General features: G+C 37.0%; 1 protein-coding gene across 1 annotated transcript in view; it reads left to right on the forward strand.

Annotated features, from left to right (window-relative positions):
• Positions 1–27,115, forward strand: part of slc15a4 (solute carrier family 15 member 4) — a 73,142-nt gene that overhangs the window by 16,262 nt on the left and 29,765 nt on the right. The window contains exon 7 of the mRNA XM_055167355.2: positions 17,997–18,155. Coding sequence (XP_055023330.1) covers positions 17,997–18,155 — 159 coding nt within the window. The remainder of the gene's footprint in view (positions 1–17,996; positions 18,156–27,115) is intronic.

Below are 27,115 nucleotides of genomic sequence, written 5' to 3' on the forward strand. Positions count from 1 at the left end.
TCGGCAGCATTTTTTTAAAAAGTTGCCAGCCAGCGCCACCGTTTTACATGATTTTCACAAAAGTTTAATGCCTTCCAGAAAATGTACAATATACCAAATGAAAGAACAGACCCTCTGCTTTCAAAAAAAAAAAGATTTCATCCTACCTTCAGTAGTTCTTTTGTAATCAGCTTTTGAATATGGGTAGGTTTCTGCAAAAACACCACATTTTGAGCAAAAAGCTGAGATAATTCCATTTTTGTGACGGACTTTTTCATAGAGATCCCATTCAGAGCGATCTTTAAAACAGACACGGACATGCAGCTGCTTGCCATAGGGCAATACTTCCGGGTTTAAAAAGTTGCGGTGGATAATAGCTGTATTGCGGAAAGACGGAAATACTCGTCATTGGCGGGGAAGTGTTTTCTCTTAATTGACGAGATATCTCTTCAATGGCGGCGAAAGAGTTAAAGGATTAGTCCATTTTCTAAAAAAAAAACCTGATAATTTACTCACCACCATGTCATCCAAAATGTTGATGCCTTTATATTTCGAGGAGAAATTATGTTTTTTGACAAAAACATTCCAGGATTTTTCTCATTTTAATGGACTTTAATGGACCACAACACTTAACAGTTTTAATGCAGTTTAAAACTGCAGTTCCAATGGACTCTAAATGATCTCAAATTAGGCTTATCTAGCGAGACGATTGTCATTTTTGGCAAGAAAAAAATGCACTTTTAAACCACAACTTCTCTTCTTCCTTCGGCTGTGTGACATGCCAGCGTGACCTCACATAATTGTGTAATGATGTGGAAAGGTCACGTGTTACATATATGAAAGGCACATTTGCGGACCATTTTAAACAATAAACTGACACAAAGACATGAATTAGTATCATTCGACATACAACAACGTCGGAACGGTCCTCTTTCTCAACAGTTGTAAACACTCTGGCGTAGTTTCGCATACGTCATCCGTGACCTCTTGACGTGATGACGTATTACATGAGATCGGAGAGAGAGGAGGTTTAAAGGAAGATGTGGTTTAAAAGTGCATAGTTTTTTTTTATTTTTCTTGCCAAAAATGACAATCATTTTGCTAGATAAGACCCTTATGCCTCGTTTGAGATCATTTAGAGTCCTTTTAAACTGCATTAAAACTAGTAAGTGTTAGGGTCCATTAAAGTCTATTAAAAAGAGAAAAATTGTGGAATGTTTTCCTCAAAAAACCTAATTTCTTCTTGACTGAACAAAGAAACATCAACATTTTGGATGACATGGTGGTGAGTACATTATCTGGATTTTTTAATAAAAATTGACTTATCCTTTAAGAAAAAAATTGTTAAGTCTATAAGAAATTCTAAGCACAAGTTATTTATTGGTTACATTTTACCATAAGGTTGTGTTAACATAAGTTAATGCATTAGCTCATTGTTTCCCAAACTTTTAATTTTGCGACCCACTCAAATATGTATAAACTATCCCGGGACCCACCAACCTATTTTTAAATGGAAATATGAGAAGAATACACATTTGACCTCTTTGGTAATTGAGTAGTTTTTATTTTCCTCGTTATTTAATTAAATAACAAGTGGGACCCGACCCAGAGTATGAAAACCCCTGCATTAGCTAACATGAACTTAAAGTGAACAATACGTCTACAGCATTTATTAACCTTAGTTCATGTTATTTTCAGAATTTACTAATATATTTTTAAAATAAAAAGTTCTGACTTTTTATGCACCAGGAACTTACTGTATTAGCATTGACAAAGATTAATAAATGCTGAAACACAGTACTATTCATTGTTGGGTCATGTTAACAAATACAAACTTATTGTAAAGTGTTACCCATTCCTTTGAAGCACTGCTATAATACTGTATAACAAAACATACAAGAGTTGGTATTTTATAAACAATTGATACATTTTATATTAAAATATGTCAGAAAGCATGTCTATAGTGCACCTTGGTTAAGTATCTTTTACTGGTAAGTAAGAAATCAAGTAATTTATGAAAAAAAATACATTAAATTTTTAATTGATTTTCTGGTTTTGTGTTAAACTCACAGTTGTGCAATCCCATTTTTTTGCTGAGCTAATAAAGTAGCCTATGACGTTAATCCCAGAGGTGATCGTTGATGGCTGAAAACCCTTTGTCAGTATGACTTGAAATACATTCAGCTTTGGCAATTTTTGCTATTTTTTCTGACCCACCAGGTGAAATTTATTGACCTGATTTAAAAAAAATAGATAACCAATTAACTAGAGAAGCATAAATATCTGTAAAAAATATTAGGCTGTCCCTACCGATTTTAGAGTAGTTTCTGCATATAAATATCGAAACAGTGATCTACATCATCAATATACGGTTATATAACCACAACCACTACTTAATTATGTGAATCACTTATTGACAGTACTGTCATCTTAAAGTAAAATGTATAAACATAAGAGAGGTTACTATAGTGCACTTTATCGTCAGATAAGGTACTGCGACTGCAAGATCATTCATGTGTAGCATCCAACACAGAGATTGGATGTATAGCAAACACATACATTCACTCACACACACATGCTTTGACATCTCCACACAGGCCACTGGTCTATCCTCTGTATTCTGTCACTCCTGTCCAACCTTGAGCCGGCTCTATTGAACCCTGCAGAAGGCAGATCGATATTTCCACTAGTTCTGACAGTTAATATTCATACAGGCCACCTTCCTGGAAAATACCAACCTGAGTCAGCACTTTTTCACTTTCATTTTCAACATATTTTTGCAGAGGAACTTTGGAAAAACAAGTTAGAGGAAATTTAAAGGACTTTGTCTTAAAACTTAGGGAGTTGCCTCTACATGACATCATTGTTGGCCATTTATGATGCTACTACCTATAAACTTGATGCTACCTCGCATTTTGCCCACAATATGGTATCTTCTGGGTAGGGGTGCACCGATATATCGGCCGATATGCCTGCTATGCTTCTCAATGAATTATGCTGTTACATCCAAAAGCCAGAGGGCGCTCTCGTGCAGAAACTCAATATGTGCTGTAGACGAAGAACCATACACTTGCAGCTATAACACGCAGCTCCAGGAAATGTCTTAAGGATATATTTATATTGCTGCTCTTCAAACCTTTTCAGGTATTTTCATGATAATAAAGAATATGTATAATGATTATGTTTGACAAGTGTTGCTTTTTTAAATGTATGTTATAAAGGACTCAAACTAACAGTGATTTCAGATCGATAAGGACTTACTGATCGAAAGCCGTGGTACGTGAAATAGCTGTCAATAATATCGGCTGTGCGATTCTGAAGACTTACCCCCAATTTCCACCGGCTGCGGAACGACGGCGGAGTCAATCGGTTTCCATTCAAGTCAATGTGTATATTTCCACTGACTGCGTTCCAAATCCATCACAGCTCCGACCATCCACAGCCCTCCGGCACAAATACGCAGAGCTTCTATTTTTGCCGGATGCCGGACAGCTCCGCAGGGTGGAGCAATGACTTTATCGCGTGATTTAATGTCATAATTTAACGTCATAATGGGCGGAGACAGAACTAGATATCGCGCGATCATAACGTGAATTTGCGAGACCTCATGGGTCCTCGTCACTTCAGGACGCAGCCGCTCTGCAACAAATACGAAATTGGTGGGTATTGGCGGTTGGTCCGCAGTTGTTGGAAATCCAGCGTTATCGGCCACGTATTATTAGTGTATATCGGCATTTATTGGTGCACCCCTACTTTTGGGCTTAGCAATAAGAAATGGCACAAAGCCAGGTTGTGAATGTCAGACCAGGTGACATTATATCTTGTTTTTCTTTTAAGGGGAACTTAGACAGTAGATGACTCCGGGCCGCATCTTCACCGGATCTGGGCCGAAGTCACCAGATCTGGTGTGGATCTGCTGCAGATTCGTCCCAGAGTCATCTGCTTGATGTTGCTAAAACTTGCTGAAACGGGTTAACAGAACAGATCTTAACTGCTTTAGCCGTATGATGACATATTTGTGACATAAGAAGTTTTCATCCACAGCATACGGTCACGTATGTGACCCTATCTGTGAAATCCAGGCTAAGGTCTCATAATCTAATAATGATGTAACTAGCATCCAAGTTTGTATTCAAGCATTGATTTTAATCTTTAACATAGTCTTAAAGATATCAACGTTATATTTTCACAGAATGTTCTTTACATTACGTAGGTTGATTTTATGTTGAAATCATAAAAGCTGAAAAGGTTGAATTGTACATAGCAAGATTATTCTGGCATTTGAGACCACTAATGAGTGGCATGATTACGATGGCTGTAAGAAAGGCAGCTTGCTTTTTTAGGTTTTGAGAGACAGTGTATCTTTTCAAAGTGTATCTTGCACATTCATACCCTCTGAAGAACAGTGAACCTGAAACTGTGCACTGTTGATGCCTTGCTATGAAAAGTCAGTTTTTGAGATTGTCCATGCACGCACAAAAGTTTGAGACGCACGTTGAGAAAGTCGTGAAGTGCATGTTCAGATGATGTAGGTGACACCACTGACAGGTCGGCAGCATGTCATTGTTCAGTGTGACTGCACCCGGTATTCCAGTCTGTTCCCGGTCCAATTCCAGCTCAGCCCAGTGGATTAAACCAAGCTTAGTCAGCCTGACAGTGTGCACTGCATCCAGACATTGACATATTTCAGACTAAAGCGCTTTTTGAGTGAGATGAGTTTTGGGAGATGCACCGTGGAGTGTAAGAAAGTATGAATATTTTCCTTCCCTTTCTCTCCTACTCTTTCAAAACGCTGTCAGGCTCCGCACGGCGAGGGAGAGAGAGGTTTAGACGTTTTTAAATTCCTCTTCTGTCTCGGCTGCCACCGAACCGAATGAATGCGGGTTTGTAGTCATCATGAGGGATTCTTTACGCAGTAAACATCCCAAAATTCAGACAAACTCCACACTGTAAAAAATAATATGCCCCATCTACTCAATAAAATTGTGGCAACAGATTACAAGCAATATCATTAATTACATTCAACAAATCAAAATTGATTTAGATTTACTCTATAAACTCCTTAATATTTACATATTCAAAAAGCCAAACTGCAATTTGCAATTAAAAATTTTATTAAAATTTAAACAAAAATATTGTGTATACTAGACAAAGATCTAGCACTATACAATAAAAAATATTATGCCATATCTACTCAATAAAAGTGTGGCAACAGATTACAAGCAATATCATTAATTAAATTCCACAAATAAAAATTGTGTTAGAATCACTACATAAACTCCTTAATAGTAACCCATTCAAAAAGATAATCTGCAATTTGCAATTAGAAATTAATTTAAATTTAAACAAAATATTGGGTATACAGGACAAAGACCTAGCACTATACAATAAATTCTATTCAATTATACTATTTTAATTTAACATCATCCATTAATATTTTTATTAGTAATGAGTATTATATCTGATTTCAGAATGACAGACAAAGATGAATCAATTCTTATTTTATTGCAGTCAAAAGAACAGGAAAGCATCTCATTTTAATGATGTATTTGTAACAGTGTACACTTCAAAAAGTATTTTACAGTCTTTAAAGAAAACTGTCCACATTTCCCGACGAAAGGTTCCATGTTTGTGTTCTGTTACATTGATTCACACCCAGAACATCAGACAGCAGTTTAGACTTACTGTACTGTAATTAGTTCATAAACTTTGAAGAATCCAGCCCCAAGAAAAGTTTCTGAAACACCTGAAAAGATGCCTGGGATACTGGAGATTCAATGCATAGATCCAAGGATAAAGCATGCCCTGTGAACACCTTTAAGGCCTCGATAACAATTCCAGCATCCCTTGGGCTTCCACTCCTAGAAGATCCATTCTTTACAATTACAGCCATCACAAGCTGCTCAAGTCCCGCCTCTTCATCTTTATCCTGCAACATTAAACAGCAAATATGTCTTAAAACCTTTATAAATGTATACAGCTTGAATATTGAAATAATCCACACATTAAACTTGTATATTAAAATGTTTTAAAGAAAACTGGAAGATATGTGCAATGGAGTTCATCTGAGTTTGTGGCTTATTAGGTATGTTTGAAATGTGCAATAATATTGAAAACTGATTAAAAAAAAATTCTCATTGGAATTACAAATAATATCAAAAAATGTTTGAAAAGATATATAATCTATATTTATAATTAGGGCAAATCTTTTCCCTACATTTTTTTCTGTCACACGACAGTCACATATTTATTTGTTAGCCAAGTTACTCAAGTTACTGTATATACACACACACATACACTATATACACAATATAATATGTACAATATATTCATTTAATAATATTCCTCACCTTTTGTTGTGAATAAAGTTCTCCCTCAGCAATGTTTCACGTTGCCTGCAGGAAGCTGCAGTACGTTACAGGCCTTCATGAACACACAATTTAGATAATAGGTCGCGAAATTAATAATAATAATAAAATGTTCAATTTACATTATGTAGAAAGCTTAAACATTTTAAAAAGACAACTTATACATTTAATATCTTACTCACCTTTTGTGGAATTAAATGAATAATGTTATATTTCCCCTCAGTAATGATACTGTACTCGCGGGAAAATTCAACACAGGGCGTCGCAATTGAGCACACAATTAATTTACAGCGAAGAATAGTTTATATTACCAATTTATTGGAATACTTTGTGGATATAGTTAACACAAAACTAAATAAACCGAAAAAGACCGCAGTAAAGTCACATTTATTTTTATAACACGAACCAAGCGAGCGAGCGAGCATAATTTGTCATAATAGATACATACATGATACATATCTATGAGAGTTAGTGATAAGAGAACCTACCCATTCAGAGGAACAGTATGATTGGTCAGTTTTTCTGTCACTCAAAATGAGTTGCATCTGGACCACCAATCGCAGCATGCGAATCGACGAATGCATCCTAGATATGCGACCTCCTGGGTCCTAAAGCTGAAGTTACGTACAAACCCAGTTCATATTAATCCTTATTGTAATTAATATCTACAAATTACAAACAAATTATACAAAGAAACCCTGCTTATAGACTTATAAGACCAAAGATTGCCCGTTAAATTTACCCGAAATTAATTTTATCCACAGTTTAAACACTACATTGACGTCACAGCCAGCGGAGATTTTCAGAGACACTGGCCGAGGTGAGGCGACGTTGACCGGTATATTTACGTGCGGAGCGCCGGCTGATTATCTGGAGCTCCCATCGTCAAAAACTCGAAGGAAATGTTTAAATAGGCGATATCTTTATGAACCTACTGCAGATTCTTGGTTAAAAAACATACATTCTCGACTGAAATGCTTTCAAAACTTTGAATTTTGGCACAATAACAGAAATATTTCCTAAATCCGTCTGCTCAACCCGGAATGGTTTTTAATTTAAAACAGCTGATTAATATTACGTTGGATTTATTCAGTATTCGCTACATGCGCAGATACACAATAAGAATAGCTAAATCATTCACAAAAACAATAAGTTGTTTTTATTCCAGTCATTTTTAAAGAATTTTAACACAAAAATAATAACAAACTACATGAAATTAATTTTATTAAATAAAGTTTACATATTCAAATTTCATAAAATCTACAAGCCTGCAGAATGACTTTTTACAGTGCATACAGTCAAAATAACCAGATTGATATTGTGATTTGGGGGATGATTGCATATTTCCAGGTGTTTGCTGCTGCTTATTGTCTTAGACTGTAATATATTGTATCTGTTGACTAACATAATTCAGCTGTCTTTAATGGTCCAACCACAATCTGCATCAAGTGCGGTTCACATTGCGGTTTATTCTGGCCATCCACTTAATGAGGACTTCTGAGTGACGTGTAAAACAACCAACATTGGTTTTCTTTCTCATTTTTTCGTGACCTTTAGGGCTTTGTAAATTTAAGGTCTGAAACCAATTTAATTGCGTATTTGAGTATGTCTGTTTTGGTTGCTAGACGGCCTTTTTTTACCAAGCATTGGTGGTCATCGCATCACATCTCTGCTTTTTTGCATAAAGCTCAGCTCTGGTCAACTTTCTCACATCACCAGCCAGTGTGTCTCATGTTGCCAGGAATTGCCATCTCTCATCCAAAATAAATGGCTTCATGTCACTTCATATTGATGCAAATTGTTGTCAGTGTGAATGCACCTTAACTTTGAGAACAAAATCTGCTGGTATGCTCAAGTCTATAGATGTGCCCCAATTTAAAGGTCCCATTCTTTCTGTGTTTTTAAAGCTTTGATTGTGTTTATGCTGCGGAATATAACATGTGTTCATGTTTCACATGTAAAATTTTGCATTTAAAGATACACACACATATAGAGCACATTTGCAGCCACAAATGTCCATGTTCAACATTGTATAATGAAAGGTCTATGGTGTATTTTGAGCTGAAGCTTTACAGACACATCCTGAGGATACCAGAGACTAATTTTATATTGCTGAAAACACCTACGTTAGAGGTTTTTTAATACAAAATATAATTTATAATACTAAAACATAGTGACATGCCTCTGCAAAATACACACTTTAACTTTTTCCCTGTCATTGTCGAGTTAACTCGTCAATTAAGAGAAAACGATTCAACGAGTTTTTCCGGCAATTCGTATTTTTCGCTATTATCTACCAGGTGGCGCTTTTACCCAACGTATAAAACCTGGAAGTATTCCCTTAGAACAAAAACAGTTCAACAGTTTTTTTTCTCTTTTTTTAAAGCAGAGGGTCTGTTTTTTTATATGATATATTGCATCTCTATATATGTAAAGAATAAATTTTTCTGGAAGGCATTAAACTTTTGTGATAATCATAAAAAATGCTGGCGCTGGCTGGCAACTTGTTTAAAAAACGCTAGCGGGAAAGCGTTAATTTAACAGAGGTTTTAAATGTTTATTTTAAAATATTTAGCCATTTAGGTGCGTAATAAATCTCGGGATAGCCGAGGCTGTGAAGTATCCATTTGTTTTATCATTTGCAGCCTAAAGAAAGAAGAACCCATTCTGACGCCGCATTTTTTTATTAGCTTTTGAAATAGTATGGCCTTACTAGCCATCAGTTGCGCTGCTGTGATGCAGTCAGTCTTGGAATGCTGACTTTGGGACATAGCTTATCCCATTTACTTAAAGATCTGATGCCAAAAAAGTTCTTAATTTGTTTGCTTTGTAATGTGAGGATGATATTAATAAGGTTGTGCAACCCTAATGTAATTTAATGTTCATTATTTTTCATTTCAAACCCTTAAATTGGAGTTAACCCTTAAATTGGAGTTTTGTAACTTTTATCTTATTTCTGTAGGCTCTGAGACTTTCTCTATGCTACTTTAGTCCCTAAAGTTTGCTAAAGTGACAACCTACACATATAGCTGAAATGAATGGTGTTTCTTAAAGGAATAGTCTACTCATTTTCAATATTAAAATATGTTATTACCTTAACTAAGAATTGTTGATACATCCCTGTATCATCTGTGTGCGTGCACGTAAGCGCTGGAGCGCGCTGTGACGCTTCGATAGCATTAAGCTTAGCCCCATTCATTCAATGGTACCATTTAGAGATAAAGTTAGAAGTGACCAAACACATCAACGTTTTTCCTATTTAAGACGAGTAGTTATACGAGCAAGTTTGGTGGTACAAAATGGCGTAATAGCACTTTTGGGAGTACTTCGACTCGGCGCAGTAACACCCTCCCTCTCCCATTATGAGAAGGGGAGCTGACTTTCCAGGCGAGTCGAAGTACTCCCAAAAGTGCTATTACACCATACAATATAGTTCCTCTTTTAAATCCGCTTAGAAAAGCGCTACATTTTATTTTGTACCACCAAACTTGCTCGTATAACTACTCGTCTTAAATAGGAAAAACGTTGATGTGTTTGGTCACTTCTAACTTTATCTCTAAATGGTACCATTGAATGAATGAGGCTAAGCTAAATGCTATCGAAGCGTTGCAGCACGCTCCAGCGCTTACGTGCACGCACACAGATGATAGAGGGATGTATCAACAATTCTTAGTTAAGGTAATAACATATTTTAATATTGAAAATGAGTAGACTATTCCTTTAAGACAAACATTTTGATAACTTATCATTTTCGCAAGGACAAAAAAAACAATCCAGAATAGGGTTATTTATAACCCAACAGTTGGGATTATCCGTATTTGATATTGGATTTGGGGTTAAAATAACCCAATATAGTTAAATCACAACTTAATTGGTTGGGTTTTGTCCTCATTTAACCCAACATTGGGTTGAAAACAACCCAGCATTATTTCACCTATTTCAGTAGGAAATATTTCCACACGTGAAAACATCAATTCATCAAACCATTAAATGGTACATTTTGAGTCTTTTCAAAATGCTAACCATTTTTGCCTGATACTGTAAAAATAATGGAGATGCATATGACCTTGATATCACATAACACAGTCTGAACACATAGGAAGTCTATATTCAGTCTGTGCACAATGCAGATGTTATCTAATAATAACCATTGCTTTGATGTAGCCAAGAGTGAGGAGGGAAATTGCTGGCACACCCTTGCAGAATTAGTATCTGCAAACCACATACATATTACATTGTGTGTGTATGCGTGTCTTTTAGAGATCAGACTAATGAGAACCTTTGGGAGTCATTGTTTCCTTCTCGAGAGGGGGGACATCCCGTCCTCTGTACTACCACTTGAGGGCATACACTGACTTATTAATTTACTACCTCGTACAATCACTGTTTAAAGATGCTTATTGGGTTTGAATATATTAAACAGAAATGCGTGTGAGGGAGGATCATTGTAGACGCAGCATGCACGTGTTGTATATATTAAGATGCATGGGGAGTGGTAAGAGCATGTGTGTTTGACATAATGGGACCCACTAATGGAGCTTATTATAAAGATGAGCTATCTTGGGAAATGGGTCTTTTAGTGGCCCTCATTAATATCAGAGCTATAGTAATCCCACAGTTCATTCTTTTCCGACTTCCTTCCCTCTTATTTTTTCTTTTATTTCTCAGCTCGACCGTGTCTCATACCCCCTGCTCTCCCGAGTACATTAATATACACACACGCAAAACAGTTGTCACCTGCAGGCGCACGCAGCGTATAGGTAAATTGCAGGTCTTTGTACAAAGATTTGAAAGAGTCCAGGACGTGCATGAAATTAAATATCTTTAAATAATGATAAATAATTGCAGCTTTTAACCGAATCTGTGAAAGGCAGCTTTATCGCTATGAATGTGGCAAACCTGAAGCAGCAGGAATGACGAAAGCGAGATGCATACGAGATGCAAGCTATTAAAAATCAACATGAAAATACAATTGACCCTCTTTACTTTAATACAAATTGCTGATGCTAATAGGCTTTAATGAAATGTAATTACGTGATTCACTTCTAGTTTTATCACTTGAACTTTATAAGGTCACAAATATATGACGGTGTAATTGGTTGTGAACTGTAATTCAGGTCTTGTTTTATGGCAAGTCGACTTTTTATAATCCAGTTACTACCAAATTGATAAAATCGAGCCGTTTTTCAAATGTCATGTTTCTTTTGGAAATATGCCACGTTATGGAAATGCGAAAAGTGTTTCGTGTTAGCTTTTTATATTTAAACACTAGAGAGTAGGAGTATGGTAACTGTGGGTTCACGACGTTGCCACCGGTGAGAGCGTCAAAGTGACCGGAAGTCATTCATTTTCAATGAGAGCCAGAGCGTCAAGTCAAGGACGGTGTGAGCGTCGAGGAGAGTTGAAATCAGCTAAATTTTATGGTAATGAGCTATGACGAGGTTTGGCGGCAACCAATCAAAAGGTGGACACCTTCGGCGGCAACCAATCGGCAGGCGGACACCTCCGCTTGAGAGAAGTCCACAGTATGCATTCGCGCGTCAGTGTCCACTACACTGTTACTATAGCATCGTTGGCTGGGCAGCCAGACCGTTTCTTTGCAAGACAATACAAAATGGAGTCTTCATATTGTTAGCACTACAAATAGATGAATGACATTAGCAACAAGCTATTGTTTTAGCTAACTTAAGCACAATATAATTTTTCATACACCCTTTGTTTTGAAGTGGAAGTTTTGATTTTGGGGTTTGCTTGTATGGTGGCTCTGAATTCTCTGATCACTTTATGACGGACGAAAGTTTCTGAGGCAGTGTGTAAATGTGATTTGCACAACGTGAGGTCATACTTATTTTTAACTTGTGAAAATTTCTAATGAGAGTTTGTGCAAACTCCCTACAGAGTCTTTAATATGGTCGGCACAAACTCCCATACAGTACTTTAATTTGATCACAGTCCTGCCACAAAATCAACCTGGAAAATAACCCAATGCACATGAAAGTGAGTAACAAATACTTTTGTGTATGTATTATCTCTAGAGTTTGTATGTGCTTGTGTGTATTGGAGCACTTTTAATCCTCAGCTGAACCCAGCAGGCCTTAGATGGGTTTTAACATACCGACAACACTTCCTGACCCTCCTAACAACATTTACACAACGTTGCCCAAACAGATGGGTGTTTGGCAGTGGCACAACCCAAAACCCAAAGCTGCCTGCAGGCACAGATGATGCCCACACACCTGGACACACTTGTTGTTCTGCTCTCAGATGTGGGCTTTTCCAGGGCAAGCTGCTCTGACAACAAAACTACTAACGCACGAACGGCGGCCACATAGCAGACGATGCCTAGGGGCATTTCCACTTCCAATAAATTTTTACCAAAAATAAATGTTTTTTCCCTCTCTGAGTTTAAAATCTCTTTCTTTCTGTCTGGGTTAGGAAGTGCAGAAGTGAAGTCTGTAATCTGCTGCAGGTCGCTCTTATAGCCAAAGACTGTTTTATTTCAGGCATCATTTGAATTCCAATCTAATTCTGACACGCCACAGCCGAAGATCACAGTAAACGCTTTCTGTGTTTGGGTGAGGGGTTGGTGGGTGAAAGATGAGAGGGAGTTTTGTTATCTGTAGTATTTTGAGTTGGCAGCGAAGTATATGATCATATGAGATGCAAGTTTTTATCGATATTTATAGATTTCCCCTCCATTTCTTTTACATACTATTGTTATTACTAGTATTATAAACAAAACTATGTTTCTAGTGTGACATTATACGTAAATCAAATATTTATGCATTATTATATTATTTTATTAATTACAATGGAAAGGCAATTAGACAATTAGATTTTTTTGGTAATACATATTTTTACTTGTCCTACCATGTGTTTTAGCTGGCCCTATCATACAAAATAATTGCTACAAAATTTAAAAATACATTGGCATACATAGTGTAAAGGGTTGTTCACATATCATCAATAACTATACAAATATAGATTTAAAAATCATTTCAAATGAAAGTGAATAGTAGAGTTCATATTACAACTTTAATGAAAGATACAATACAATTACAAGTAAAGATAGAAGGAATTAAAACATTGGGATTACTTCCGGTGCGTTTTTTTTGTGATTAATGATAAACATTCGAAATCGAATCAAATTTATTTGAATCCTATTTGAGTTCTCGCATATTTGAAGTGGCAGATGACACTGTAAAGAAGCTCATAGCAGAGGTCCCTCATAAAATTACCTCAGGTATCTACCGCTGTGGCGGTTAAAATTGCCACATTTTGTTTTTTTTCTACTACATTGACTACACTGATAGATAAGATGAAAGATTACACAAACTAGATTCACTGTTTAAAGGGACAGTAAGTAGGGTTTTGACCTGATAAGGATCACTGTGCCGTACACGGCACACCCCTTCCTTGCACGTGATGCTGTATAAACGTTGTTGTAACTTTGAAGCATTAAATCTTTGAAATATACGGTTATGCGGCACATTGTTTGAAAGCTTAGACTTTCGGGATTCCATTAAGCGCACACACAAAGCATAATATGATTTATAGCAGTCATAAAACTGTAATCTAGTTGCTAGTTACCTGAACCGGGCGGCGATGATTTAGGATATTTACTTACCTTCAAAATCTTCCCTTTATCTGCTTCGGTGAAATTGTCCAAAACAAATGGTTCGTAAATCCCCAAAAGTCCAAGAAAATGAAATATCCAAGCCTTTTAATCCAAAACGATTTGTTCGCCTCACAATCTTGACGTTTCTGACCGAATTACGATATAAATACTGTAAACAATTAGTTCAATACTGGACATTTGTTCGACTCTCACTTTTCATTCACGATTTATAATGATATATTCGGGTGTCACATTGTGCAACGTCTGAGAAAGAAATCCGCCCCCTTGTGGAATTTAAGCCGTTTCATTTATCAGCAGTTTTATTAATCAAAATCAATGTCTTTATTCATAAATATGTCCTCGTTGGGGTCAAATGACCTCTGCCAGTGATCTAACTTTTCTTTGTAAGCTTACAATTACTTCTCTTTACTTACATTGAACTGGTAAGTCCAAGGAAGCTTCCATGGTGTTCCGCCGTATTGATAAACTATAATAGCAGAGAGGGACAAAAAGCACTAGCCTACCAACGCGTATCCACAACGTTTTCGTTCAGAACACATGAACCAGCCGAAACGGACAAGGAGATCAGTGATTACATAACGGCTACCGTAGTTGCAACATGCATTTGAAAAAAGCGAAGCGTTAGAGAGCACTATTCGTTTGAAAGCAAAATACAATTTCATCACTACATGGGGTAAATCCTTGTTCGTTAGGGTCATTAAATGGTTATTTCGTGTTGCTATGATGCACCTACCATTACAGAAAAGTGGCATAAATACATTATTTTTACATGAATGTTATTGTTTAATGCTGCAGTGACACCATACATTTCATAGCTGCCAACTCTTACGCATTCACCGTGAGACTCACGCAATTGACCCCATTCTCACGCCACACATCCATTTTCACGATGTAAGTAGCTAAACCAGTGCTCGCAGTACTGACACTTTTATATTTTAGCGTACCTTCACTGTCTTTTGCGTGCCACCTTCCCATGTTGCTGGTACTTTGCTGCAAAGAGTCAAAGAGCATTTCAATTTATGTGGCGCTGCGCAGGAAGTTCGGCAGCGAAGACATCAGAGTACCGCGAGAGCAAGTCGAAATGTTACAAAAGGGTCCGCCTTTACCTTTGCTCTCGCGTTACTCTGATGTCATACGCCGATCAGTCAGCTCCGCACCAGTCGAACACACAATGCGTCAAGGTCTGGATGAAAAGCAGAGACCTGCCCGGATTCCACGCACGCAGATACCCTCAGAAAACAGCAATTTTAATCAACCATCACTCGCGTGTGCATGTTTGCAAGCATTACAAGCCTGCGTGATGTTTGCGGTGACAGGTTTTAATAAAAGAGAAAAAAGTCAATTGATATTTGACATCTATAAACAATAATATATACGAAATATAATTATATGGTCTTGACATACACATTATCTGTTGCTTTAGTTTAATATTAAACTACTAATTTGGTTTATTTGATTGTGACAGTCCCTCTATCACCAATCACAAATCATCACTTTACGCTTCTCTTTCTCAGTGGATAAACTGAATCAAAGCTGCTGTTATCTGCAGTTATACATTTTACAGAGACCAGTAGCCTATTCATTAGATTTTAACAACTTTTTTGGCACTTTTATCAGAAGGAAAGCATAATAGAAGTGTATAAAATAATAGTAAAGACTCTAATCCCAGGCATTTAAACTCAGTAAAAGCTTTTATTTCAATTTAATTTCTAAAATATGATTCGATTTGTATTGTGAACCATTTTAACGCAGTCTTTTCCAACTATTTAACACAGAAATAGCTAAAATCCACACTATTATCAATTGGCAAATGGTTAGGACTTATATAAAAAATTATGACCACAAACCCCCACCCCCCCAAAAAAATATCTCACTCCAAGCTGAACTCAGAAGTTGGCAGCTCTGCAGACTTTTAAAAGCCTTAATATCAGCACCAGTGTATGGGGATATCCCGTTTACCACATAGTGGTACAAATCATGCGGGCTGAAGTCGGGCAGACTCGGCGTTTAATGAGGTCCGTGAAAATTGAAGGAGGAAGAAGGTAAGGGTTGGTATCCAGTCCCGCTATCTCTAACTTCTCTAAATAGCGCTTTTTGTGATGACCTACCAAATGCCCTACCTCGACCGATAACGGCACAGCAACTTCCTTAATATAAGAAGCCATGTATTTTAGTGAAATATATATTTAAACTGTTTAAAACTAATCAAAAATCCCGCTCGTCTATTACTAATCAACCTAGTGCGTCAGTGATTTTGCCGTCCAGCATGGCGTCGTCACGTGGTCTAGGTCACGTGTTTGCAAAGGGTCTATTGTCCCTTTAGAGATAAGATATACAAGATGATCTTTATTGTCACTGTACTGTGAAATTGTGGTAAAATGCAGTGTGTTGAGGACATCCGCTGGTTAGAGCCACGCAAATGCAACAAGAACCATATATTTGAATGTTCAATGACATTGAAACAATTGATATGTTTTTATAAAAAAATCTACAGTGTTAGTTAATGCTATTTAAGGGTTTAGTGCACAAATATTGTTCTGCATAAGTCAATTATTGTAATATTATTGGTATTGTACAGTGGTGTGCTGTGGATGCTAATGTAGTTATTGTTGTTATTGTTAAATTGTGAATAGCATTTTAAACATCACTAACTGCTTTGTAATTGTCAGCCCATTCTTTACAGCTTATACTCTGTAAGCTTTGAATAAATCATCTGCCAAATGCAGAAATGTCAATGTATAATGTAAATGTATGCTTTCACTCAACAAACCCTTATCTATGCTAACCAGCTGTATAACATCAAAATCGGCAGAATTTGCAACAGCAATCTTTAATATTTTACAAAACTTTCTCTTCAGAATTTACCTAAGAGTTCAATTCAGCATCTTTTCTGACTGATTCAGTGAATCATATGAGTGATATATCGAGATGTTTAGTACTTTTTTGGCTGATTTAATAAATGAACCGGGTACTGTCTGTAACACTGTGTTTGAGTGCAGCCATCGAAGGCAATGCAATACAAAGATGTGTTATAATTTCACAGTTCATGATCTTTATATCTCATTGCTTTCAATTTCGACTGAAAGTTGAATATGATTTCTTTGACTGCAGGTGCTGTAGATTTAGCAATGATGAAGCATTGCAGATCAGTAGTGCTGCAGGAAACACTGCACGTATCAAATACAGGGTTACGTGTAAATCTGTGATGGAAGGTTTCAAAGATTCACAATAAGTTTATCTGAATGGAGGTCTGAAACGTGGTTATTATTGGATCATGCTGTTAGATAGACCAATCTGGCAATCTCTGTTTCTGTCACCCTCTCTGATTACCTGCTAAAACCTAGCTGATGTAATTGTGTGTGTGTGTGTGTGTGTGTGTGTGTGTGTGTGTGTAAGATAATCTGTTTTTAACCTGCATGAAGCGCTGCTATTGACCTGACATTTAATCCATTAATGGACTGTTTGTACCTTTTTCATTTACTGTTACATTCCCTTTTTCTGTTCAGACATGCATACATCTGATGCTCAGCCCCACTGAGCCAAAAACATGCACACATACAGATTTAAATTGTATTTTTATAGCTAATATTTTTTAGAATGCGGTGTTGGTAGATATAATATTGATTTTATATAATATAAATCAATTTAATAATAGCAAATGCAAATAATTCTGCATAATATTTACTTAAAATTTACCTTTTAAAATTATTTGCAAACAGCAAATGTCCACTATTCTTTAATGACATCATCAGTACACTTTGGATCTGAAACAAGAATGAAAAAGAGAGCCGAGCAGACGTAGTTGATAATAATGGTCAAATCATTTCAAAATGACTCCTTGATGGTTTTAAAATGGTCAAATACCGGGCGATTAATCACCCTAGGAGATATAAAAGTCTGCCACTATTCGATGCACTTAAACCCAGAGGAACCAATTAGCTTACTGCAAATTCTCAGGTATGAGATATGTATCCATTCATCTCTCTGTCCTTCAATTTTGCTCCTTTCAGGCATTTTGGAAACAAAGAGGCTGGAGATCATCCACACACAAGATCCCATCCAGCAGACCATCGCTGAAGCTACCTACTATGCAGCAGATCTGGCTATATGGTGGCAGGTGCCTCAATACTTCCTTATTGGCGTCAGTGAAGTCTTTGCTAGTATTGCAGGTAGGTGGTTCTGAGACTTTTCACATGGTACTTAATATGTTAATTAATCCTAGGATAGGGTCATATAATTCCTCAGGGTTATAACCGGCATTATCCCAACAGCAAACAACAAACACTCAGAAAAATTCGAAGTACATCTTGAATGCTGACCTGCTTGTGTAATTCATGCGGTAGTTCATCAGGCTGGGTCAAGTTGCTGGGCACTGAATAGAGGGGTGATATGTTAATGTGGGTGGGCGGTCATATGGTAATGTTCTCCTTGTTGTAATGTCAAACTATGGTGATTTCTCAATTACCTGTTTTGTAACTTACTTTCTTATTAAAATGAAAGTGTTTGTTTAGAAAATAATTTTGTGTTCAGAAAATTAGGTTGTGTTCACCTTTGGCAGGTTTGGCGTGGTGTGATTGTTCTGTTGCAGATCTATTAAAAGTGGGTCTGAAAATATACATTAAAAAGCGTATTTATAAAGTATAAACCAAGTATAAACTGGATCTATTAATATGTGACTACCCTTACTGTGAAATCCAGGCTAAAGTCTTATAATGCGATTTGGTGCATCAAAGTTTGATTTTAATAATTGATTTCACATTGATTTAAATCTTTTACAATATTTAACCTAACTCTACTACTTTTTTTTTACATTATATAGGATGATTTTATGTGGAAAACAGTAAATCTAAAAAAATAACTTAAGCTGGGTTTTCACAGGCAGGGTCACATATGACACATTTGATAAAATAGCTATGATAAGATACTATGTACAATTGTTGTAAATTGTTTTCAGTTTGTTTAATGTGTATTTAAGCTCTTGGTCTCTTCTGTGTATTGTTGAGTTTTTTTCCATAGTGTCTTTTATCTGTCCTAATGACCGCACTAATCAATGCATGTCCTTTAAAAACTGCAGTGATCTCCCCTCAGCCATGCTTTTGTGTTGCTGCTCTTGTCTAAGCCGTAGCTGAAATTGCTTAGTAAGGAATCCTCGGCCATATCAATCAGTGCCGATCGATCGACGCTTGGCGATACTTTATTTCAGTTGCGCAGTTAAGATGGGCAAGGAAAACATCTCTACATATTCTACTTGAATACAAGAAAGTCTAAGAGAGCAAGTGTGCTAGAGATGATTTTTTTTAAAGATTAAATGGGACTAAATCTCTTAGCATAGAAATAAAGTCGGTGTAAAGTAACTTCAGAGAATTGTTTCTAAACACAATGTTAGAAATGTATTGCTGAAACGCTTTACAGGTCTGTGAACTATATAGGACTGAATTGTGGAGTTACACCGTTAAACAGTTTTTCAACCTTTCTGTGTTCAGCATTATTTGGGCGGAGCTAAAATGGTGGCTTGATGACACACTGGAGCCATGAGCATGGCTCCGCCTCTAATACAATCGCGAGCATCCATTCAGGTTTAAGCAGTATTTGAAAGTTAAAAGAGACAGCAGCTTTCTTGCGAGTGGGCAAGGTTTCAGCGCAGACCGTGGACACGCCCCCAGCATTTGAGAGCTGAGTTTTTTTTATTTATATAATTTTGGCTGGTTGGTTAATATTACACTTTTTCTGTGGTGTCATAAACTGAGAACACATTTAATATAAGCCTTAACACAGACTTTGCACTTATTGCAGTGTGGGCTGACTTCTGTTATCATTGTGTCTGCAATCAATACTGGGATCTACCGTACAATACTTAGCAGTTTCTGTCATGATGAGAATCGCAAGGAATTTTCAGGCAGACCCAAATCATTTATCCTAACCATTTGTGCCCCGGTGTGTGAAATCCAGGCTAAAGTCTCATAATCGTATTATGAGATTAAGAGCATCAAACTTTGATTTCACGTTACTTCCAATCTCTGACATGATCTTACTCTGTCAGTATTAAAGATATCAAGGTTGTATTTCCACAAAATGCTTTTTACATTAGAGTGATGTTATGTAGAAAGCAGTAAATGACTTGATCTGTCTACAAAATATGACCAAAAAAAACATACATTATGCCACATACTGTAGTTTATACACTTAACAAAAGCATGCTAGTTTTGGAAACACATTTTTAGTTTTAATCATGTATTACAGCAACACTTTATGAACAGCCAATCAGTAAGTAACAAAGCTGTTTAGTTTGTACCATATTTTTCAGACTATAAGTTGCTCCGGAGTATAAGTCACATCAATCAAAAATGCGTCATGAAGAGAAAAAAACATAAAATTTGCAGTGGACTATACGTCACATTTATTTAGAAACAGACATTTAATCTGGAAAGTCAAGTTATTCAACTAAACAATAGCACAGAACAGCAGGATGAATCAGTGTCCATACGTTAATGTAATACAAACAGTTATTTACACAATAGGATAATGAACATACCTGGAAGGTTGAATAGGCTAAATGAACAGAACAAGCCAATGCGCATCACATTCGCAGGTTCGTCATTCCACATGACTGAATTCATTGAATTACATAAATACAGGAGCAGCATATATTGCAGCGGACTCTCGCGGGTGTAGACGGTAATATTGTCTCTTGGTTCATATGTTAAAGGTAATTCATACTATGAAAAAAGTGTGACTTATAGGGCCCTATTTTAACGATCTAAGCACATTGTCTAAAGCGCACATCATAACGTCTAAACGGGCATGTCCGAATCCACTTTTGGTCATGGAAGTAAAAAGTAGGCTTTTAATTGCTTTAAATGTATGGCTATCCAATATCATCAAAAAATAATTTACAAGTATGTAAGAAAAGGTTTGTACTCTAAAAATGCTTTATTTGTTAGAAACAGGAGATAATGAATTTACAAACGGCTCTCCGCACGTTTCAGCACTTGGACAGTGTCAGGTTTTTTTTAAGCATTACTTAAAAATGTTTCTCATCTCACCATATCCACAGGTACAGAGTCATCATATACAATAAATCCGTGAGGTAGCATTTAAAAAAAAAACATTTAAAAACAAATGCATTTGTTTAAAGCAAAGCATTTATTTACTTACCAGGCTACAGGTGAAGCAGCTCTTTGCGCCTTCTAACATCTCATAATTGGTCCTCATTTATGTCCAAGAGACCCCATAATACTCTTTTACATTCAATCCTTTAATGTCCTTTATGTGCTGCTGCGCATTCATGTGTGTGATAAGCAAACCCACGTTGTTGTCCCCTTTATAGGCACATATTACTAATGTGCTCTTTAAATAACAAAAAACATATTGCGCCATTGACTTGAGACTTTAGAGCAGGTTTTTGTTGTTCAATGGCCTAGTCTATTTTAGTTGCCTCAAAATAGCAACGCGCCAACAATGCGCCTGTACACACCTTGTTTTCAGACCAGAACGCCCATGGGCGCAAATGCATTTGCTATTTAAACAACATGGCGCTAAACATGAAAATGATAATTGCGCAGGGTGGAAACTAGCAAAAGACACTTGCGTCGCATATTGCACTGCATTGCGCCGGGTGTAAGATAGAGCCCATAGTCTAGAAAATACGGTAGTAGCAATTTGCTTTCTTTCACTGTTGTGTTAGCCTTTCGTGTTTGCTTGATGATCTCATGACTAAACCGCTGTTTTACACTGATTGAATGATCATGCTTTGTAAGGACTTGCAGCAAAGTGAGATAATCATCTGCTAATTCAGCTAACTGCTCCAACTGATTTAGTAAGTGAGCCATTTTAGACGGAAGAGTTTTTCAGAACCACCTTATAAGAGTCATTCGTTCACTGGTAGTCACACTGTTCAAGTGTTTGTGTGCACCTGTGTGTGTCCATTCGCTTATTCGCATAATACAAATTTTGCTTTGTGTTTTGCTCCCCAAGAACACCATTGTATTTCCGCCCCTTTGTGTTTTCTTCCAAGGTCGTGTTTAAATATTACCTTTTTCCTCCTAGGGACACGCACCACACTGGTAATTTCACACCTATTTCACGCACAGAGTAAATCAAAGGCTGCACAGTCCCCCTTCCTAGTCTTTATGAACCAGCAAGACTAATAAGTAGCATTTGGCCAAGCAGGAAAAACACTCTCCCATCATATAGAATTGTAGAGAACATAATACTGCTGATTACTGGATTTCTCCTGTACCCCTTTAGAGACGCTCTTTAAGGTTAGATTGTTACCCATGGTGCTTTAAATTACATGACCTGTAAGGACTGTCAAGGTCTTTCATAAGAAACCAATGAGCGATGGCTTCCTAATAAAATACTTTTCTGGTTGAAAAGAACATATGAGGCGTGTGTCTTGAAAAATATGTTTCCAAGAAGGTTTCAAGAGACAAATAAGTACAAAACAGAGACATCTTAAAACTCTCTTTCTGTTAGCGCAGCAGGCTGCTCTAAAAGAAACAAGCCTTATCCTTTTTACTCCTGCCTTTATTCTACTTTCTTATGGGGATAGTGGCTGTCCCTAACAGTTAACATCTTCATTTCATTTTTTATCTGCGGACTGAAAAATTGAAAGAAAGAGGCACAGCGCTGTTGCAATAATATGTCCACAGTGGACGTAGCGGCCCCTGATTGAATTTCCAGAATGAGGAGATGGGGAAGGCTAAGTGTAATCTTCCACCCCTCCATCACATCTCCAGGGGTTGGAGTATTGTGGAAAGCTATAAGACGCTATCTGCACAGGCACTTTTTAGGCCTGAAGAGAGCCATCAAGCTATGAAAATCAATACAAGAAGCAGCCCGACGTTTTCTGATCACAGCCAGCTGTGAAATGATAAAGAAATTGGAGAGGTGCGAAGACAGCATCACAACTATTAAGATTAAAGACGCTGAATAGAATGTCACCCAGTGGAATGATGAAGATGAGGTTTCTGTGCCACATTTGCTCTTATTTTCTTAAATAAGCCATTTTACTTCTGAAGATGAATGATTTGGAGGACAGATGTGACCAGGGATCAGTTTTACGCAGTGCTGTGCTAACAACAAATTTAGTAAAAAGCCTGTCATCATTTTATTTTTGCATATCATATTTTCATGAAAACTTCAAAGCAGATTCTTAAATACATTTCCAAAAATAAATGTTCTGTCATCATTTACATGCCAGATGCTGTCCCAGGGACAGCTGGGGTTGATTTTTCGATATTTTTTTCTACACATAAATATTACATGATATAAATGGGGAGCTTTCAAGGGTACAAACATTTCACAAAAGTATCATAAAATTGTCCATATTACTCTCACATTAGTAAAGAGTCACAAAGCTGTTTGATAGCTTTGTATGAACAACAAAACCTACAGTATCACACAATTAATATAGTAGGCATGGCTTGTGATTTCTACTGTAAACTGATTGGATATAGAAAAGTGTGTGTTTTGTTCAGAAATGGAACTCACAACAGAATGCCAGTTGTACTTTCAACTATTGTCATTGGAGAAGGATTGCCACAAGCACGGTTGTCAGGTTTTCACAGCAAAACCCACCTAATTACCACTCATAACTACCCCAAAACTAGCCCAATCGCTTTCAAGGGTGAGGTTCTCCAATAAAGAAAAAACGCAATTAGGGGTAAAATCTCCATTTGTGGCTGGGCTCATAAGCTAAAATTCTCATTCACAGGGCTAAATAGCACATTATTGAGGTCGATCCAACCTGTGGACATGTAAAAACAGCCTGAAAGCTACCGTATTAACTCTTTCTACTCCAGCATTTTTAAAAAGTTGCCAGCCCCAGCATTTTTAATGCCTTCCAGTTGCTCTTAAAATATATGAACTTACAATATATCAAATGAAAGAACAGACCCTCTGCTTAAAAAAAAAAAACATTTCATCCTACCTTTATCAGTTCTCTTTTTATCACCTCTCAAGTATGGGTAGGTTTCTTTAAAAAAAAAATTTTAGCAAAATGCTGAGATAATAAAATTTTTGTGAAGTACTTTTGAAAGAGATCAGATTCAGAGCGATCCTCAAAACTTGCACGGACATACAGCTGTTTGCCCCAGGGCGATACTTCTGGATTTTATAAGTTGCGGTATTGCGGAAAGCCGGAAATACTCGTCATTGGCAGGGAAGCGTTTTCGCTTAATTGACGAGTTAACTTGTCAATGGCAAGTGATAAAGTAACCCGATGAAAGAGTTAATGTAACCCGATTCCATAGGAAAACAGCGGACTTGGCAACCCCTGGCCACAAGTGAGCGGAAGGACATTTTCAGATTTTGATTAAAGTTTATAAAAAAAAATGATAATGACCCACACGGATAAATTGTTTATAATAAACACTGCAATATTTAAAAAAAGGATTGTCAGTTTTAATTCTTTTCCCACCATTGACGATTTAACTCGTCAATTAAGAGAAAACGCTTCCCTGCCAATGACGAGAATTTCTGGCTTTCGGCAATACCGCTATTATCCACCAGGATTTCCAGCACTTCCGCAACTTATACAACCCGGAAGTAGCGCCTCACGTGAAAAAGAAAGAACTCTGTGTATGTTTTAAAGATCGCTATGCATCTGATCTCCATCAGAAGTCCTTCACAAAAATTGAATTATCTCAGCTTTTTGCTCAAAATTGGGTGTTTTTGAAGAAACCTACACATTTGAGAAGTGATAAAAAGAGAACTAATGAAGGTAGGATGAAACTCTTTTTTTAAAGCAGAGGGTCTGTTCTTTCATTTGTTAAATTGTTTGTTTATATATTTAAAGAAGAACATTTTCTTTAAGGCATTAAACTTTTGTGAAAATCATGAAAAATGCTGCCGTGGGCTGGCAACTTTTAAAAAAAAAAACGCCGGCGGGGAAAGAGTTAGTTTCAATTTAAAGTCACAATGAAATTAAAATTTTGGAAAATTGTGGTATTTTTTTTTACAAATGATACATCTGTAAGATTAATTTTTTTATTCATGTGCCCTCATATTCTTTAATCAATGCAAAAGTGCAAGTCCTCTCCTCCTCGAAACAATCTTATCTTACTTCAAGTAGGTTGGGTTGGGCCTGGGAAGACCCAAGGATCCAATCAGTTCTGGATGGATGAATTCAAGTCCAGCCCTACCTTTTTATTCATTTCAGAAGCCGTTTCACTTGGATATATGTCACAACTGGGAAAATAAGACAATCGCTACTTTCGTTTTATGGGGACTTTAAATGTAGATGCCTTTCAAGTGTGACCAGCACAAGGTAAAAGTCATATGAGTCTTATATGATTACATGGAGATGAATAAAAGTACATACAACAGAATTTAGATTTTTTTGGTTACTAGTCCTTTAAAGCTCCAGTTTTTCCTGATCCCATTTTTCAAACTTTAGTTAATGTGTAATGTTGCTATAATAGCATAAATAATACCTGAAAAATGATCAAGCTCAAAGTTCACTGCCAGGCGATATATTTTCTTCAACAGAATTTCCCTTTCAAAGCTTACAGCAACGGGCCGGTTTGGACTACGGCCCTCTATTTCCTGCATTAATGACGTCAGTAGAACAGTTTTTTGACTAAACTCCGCCCACAGGAATACATCGGTCGCCAGCTTTGGCTCAAATGGCTCTGATAAGCTAAGCTGCTGTCGAACCACAATACACTTAACAAACTACACAATCAGAACTCATTACGTATTTCTAAAGGAGGGACTTCATAGAACAAGAAAGACTTGAAAAGCGCTATAGAGATAATTAAAATGTAAAAAAAAAATTGTTTAAAAACATGTTATATTGCGCACTGTAAACACAATTAAAGCTTCAAAACACAGGAAGAACGGGACCTTTAAATTAATATCTTACGTGTTTTGCTTTAAGAGTGATGCTAACATGCTAATTCAGAAGATTATTCAGAAGCTTACCTGTCAGTTTAAAACCGATTATCTTGGCACTAGCTTTTAGGAAAAAGAGCTCTTCTACTACTTTAAGCAAGCAGACTAATATTTAAAGTGACTGCAGCTGCAACTAAACACTGGTTTATCTTGAATAACTTCATGACTGTGCGGCAGTGTGCTGACACACTTTCATACTTGAGTCTCCAAACTCTCCATCTCACCCCAGGCCTCCCATGTCCCAGTCCTCTCATGAAATGCAAATGCTTTCCCATAGCAGAGAGAACCCTTAAAAATTAAGGCTCAATGCTATATATCAACCTCTGGGGAATCTAAAGAAAATCGGATGACAAGAAATGTGACAAATGTCTCTGGAAATTTCCCTCCTTTGGCCCTATTCTGTTTGAATAAATCCTAATGGAGTTCACTGCCGGCTCGCTTTGTCGCGGGCTGTCCGATGACAGCGGAAGGCGAGAGTTGATTCAGGAGTCGCATTTTTGTAAAGACGCATTTGCGTGCACACACACGCCACCTGCAGAGACTATATATGTGTGTGCTCTGAATAAGGGGACATTCTTGATAGTCTAACTGAGCCTTTTCACCGTTGGGAAGTTTAATTGTATATGGTTCTCTCCAAAAAATGTTAAAGGCTAATGTTGTTTTCAGAGACCACTGCTAAACTTAGCGAGGGGAAAAATAAAACAGGAATATTCCAAATTAAAGTTTGGGAGTTTTTTAATAATTCAGCTTTGAAGCTAGAAAAGGTCAGCTTTTCTTTTTTCTTTGTGTGATATTGCACAAGGCACGGTCATTAGTTTCCTGTTGCCATGCTTACAACATTAAGACTGTAGGATTTAGGTTTTTCCTCTATTAACCTGCATGCTCTTATTGTTACTTTAAAGAAGAAAACAAAGCTTGCGCATTAGCGGTCAGTTATTATTCAGGCCTCTTAAGGTTCTTTTACATAACTTCCGTCAAGGCTTCAATGGAGGCGTCATGGACCGCTCTGACCTCCGCATGAAAAGCGCTGTAGATAGCAGCACAGAAGGGTGGATTTACGAGACTGCGGCTTACCAAGAAAGAGTACACGTGCGTAACACAAAAGGGGATCATTTAATGAATATATGGTTGGGTGAATTCAGGACAATGGCAGTACGTTATGACTCACTTTAACGCTTAATAAACCACCCAAGAGTGTCAGCAAGAAACCGTGTGGCTCACAGATCATTTTTTA

This window comes from Misgurnus anguillicaudatus, chromosome 5, assembly GCF_027580225.2.
Source record: "Misgurnus anguillicaudatus chromosome 5, ASM2758022v2, whole genome shotgun sequence".
Taxonomy (NCBI): Eukaryota; Metazoa; Chordata; class Actinopteri; order Cypriniformes; family Cobitidae; genus Misgurnus; species Misgurnus anguillicaudatus.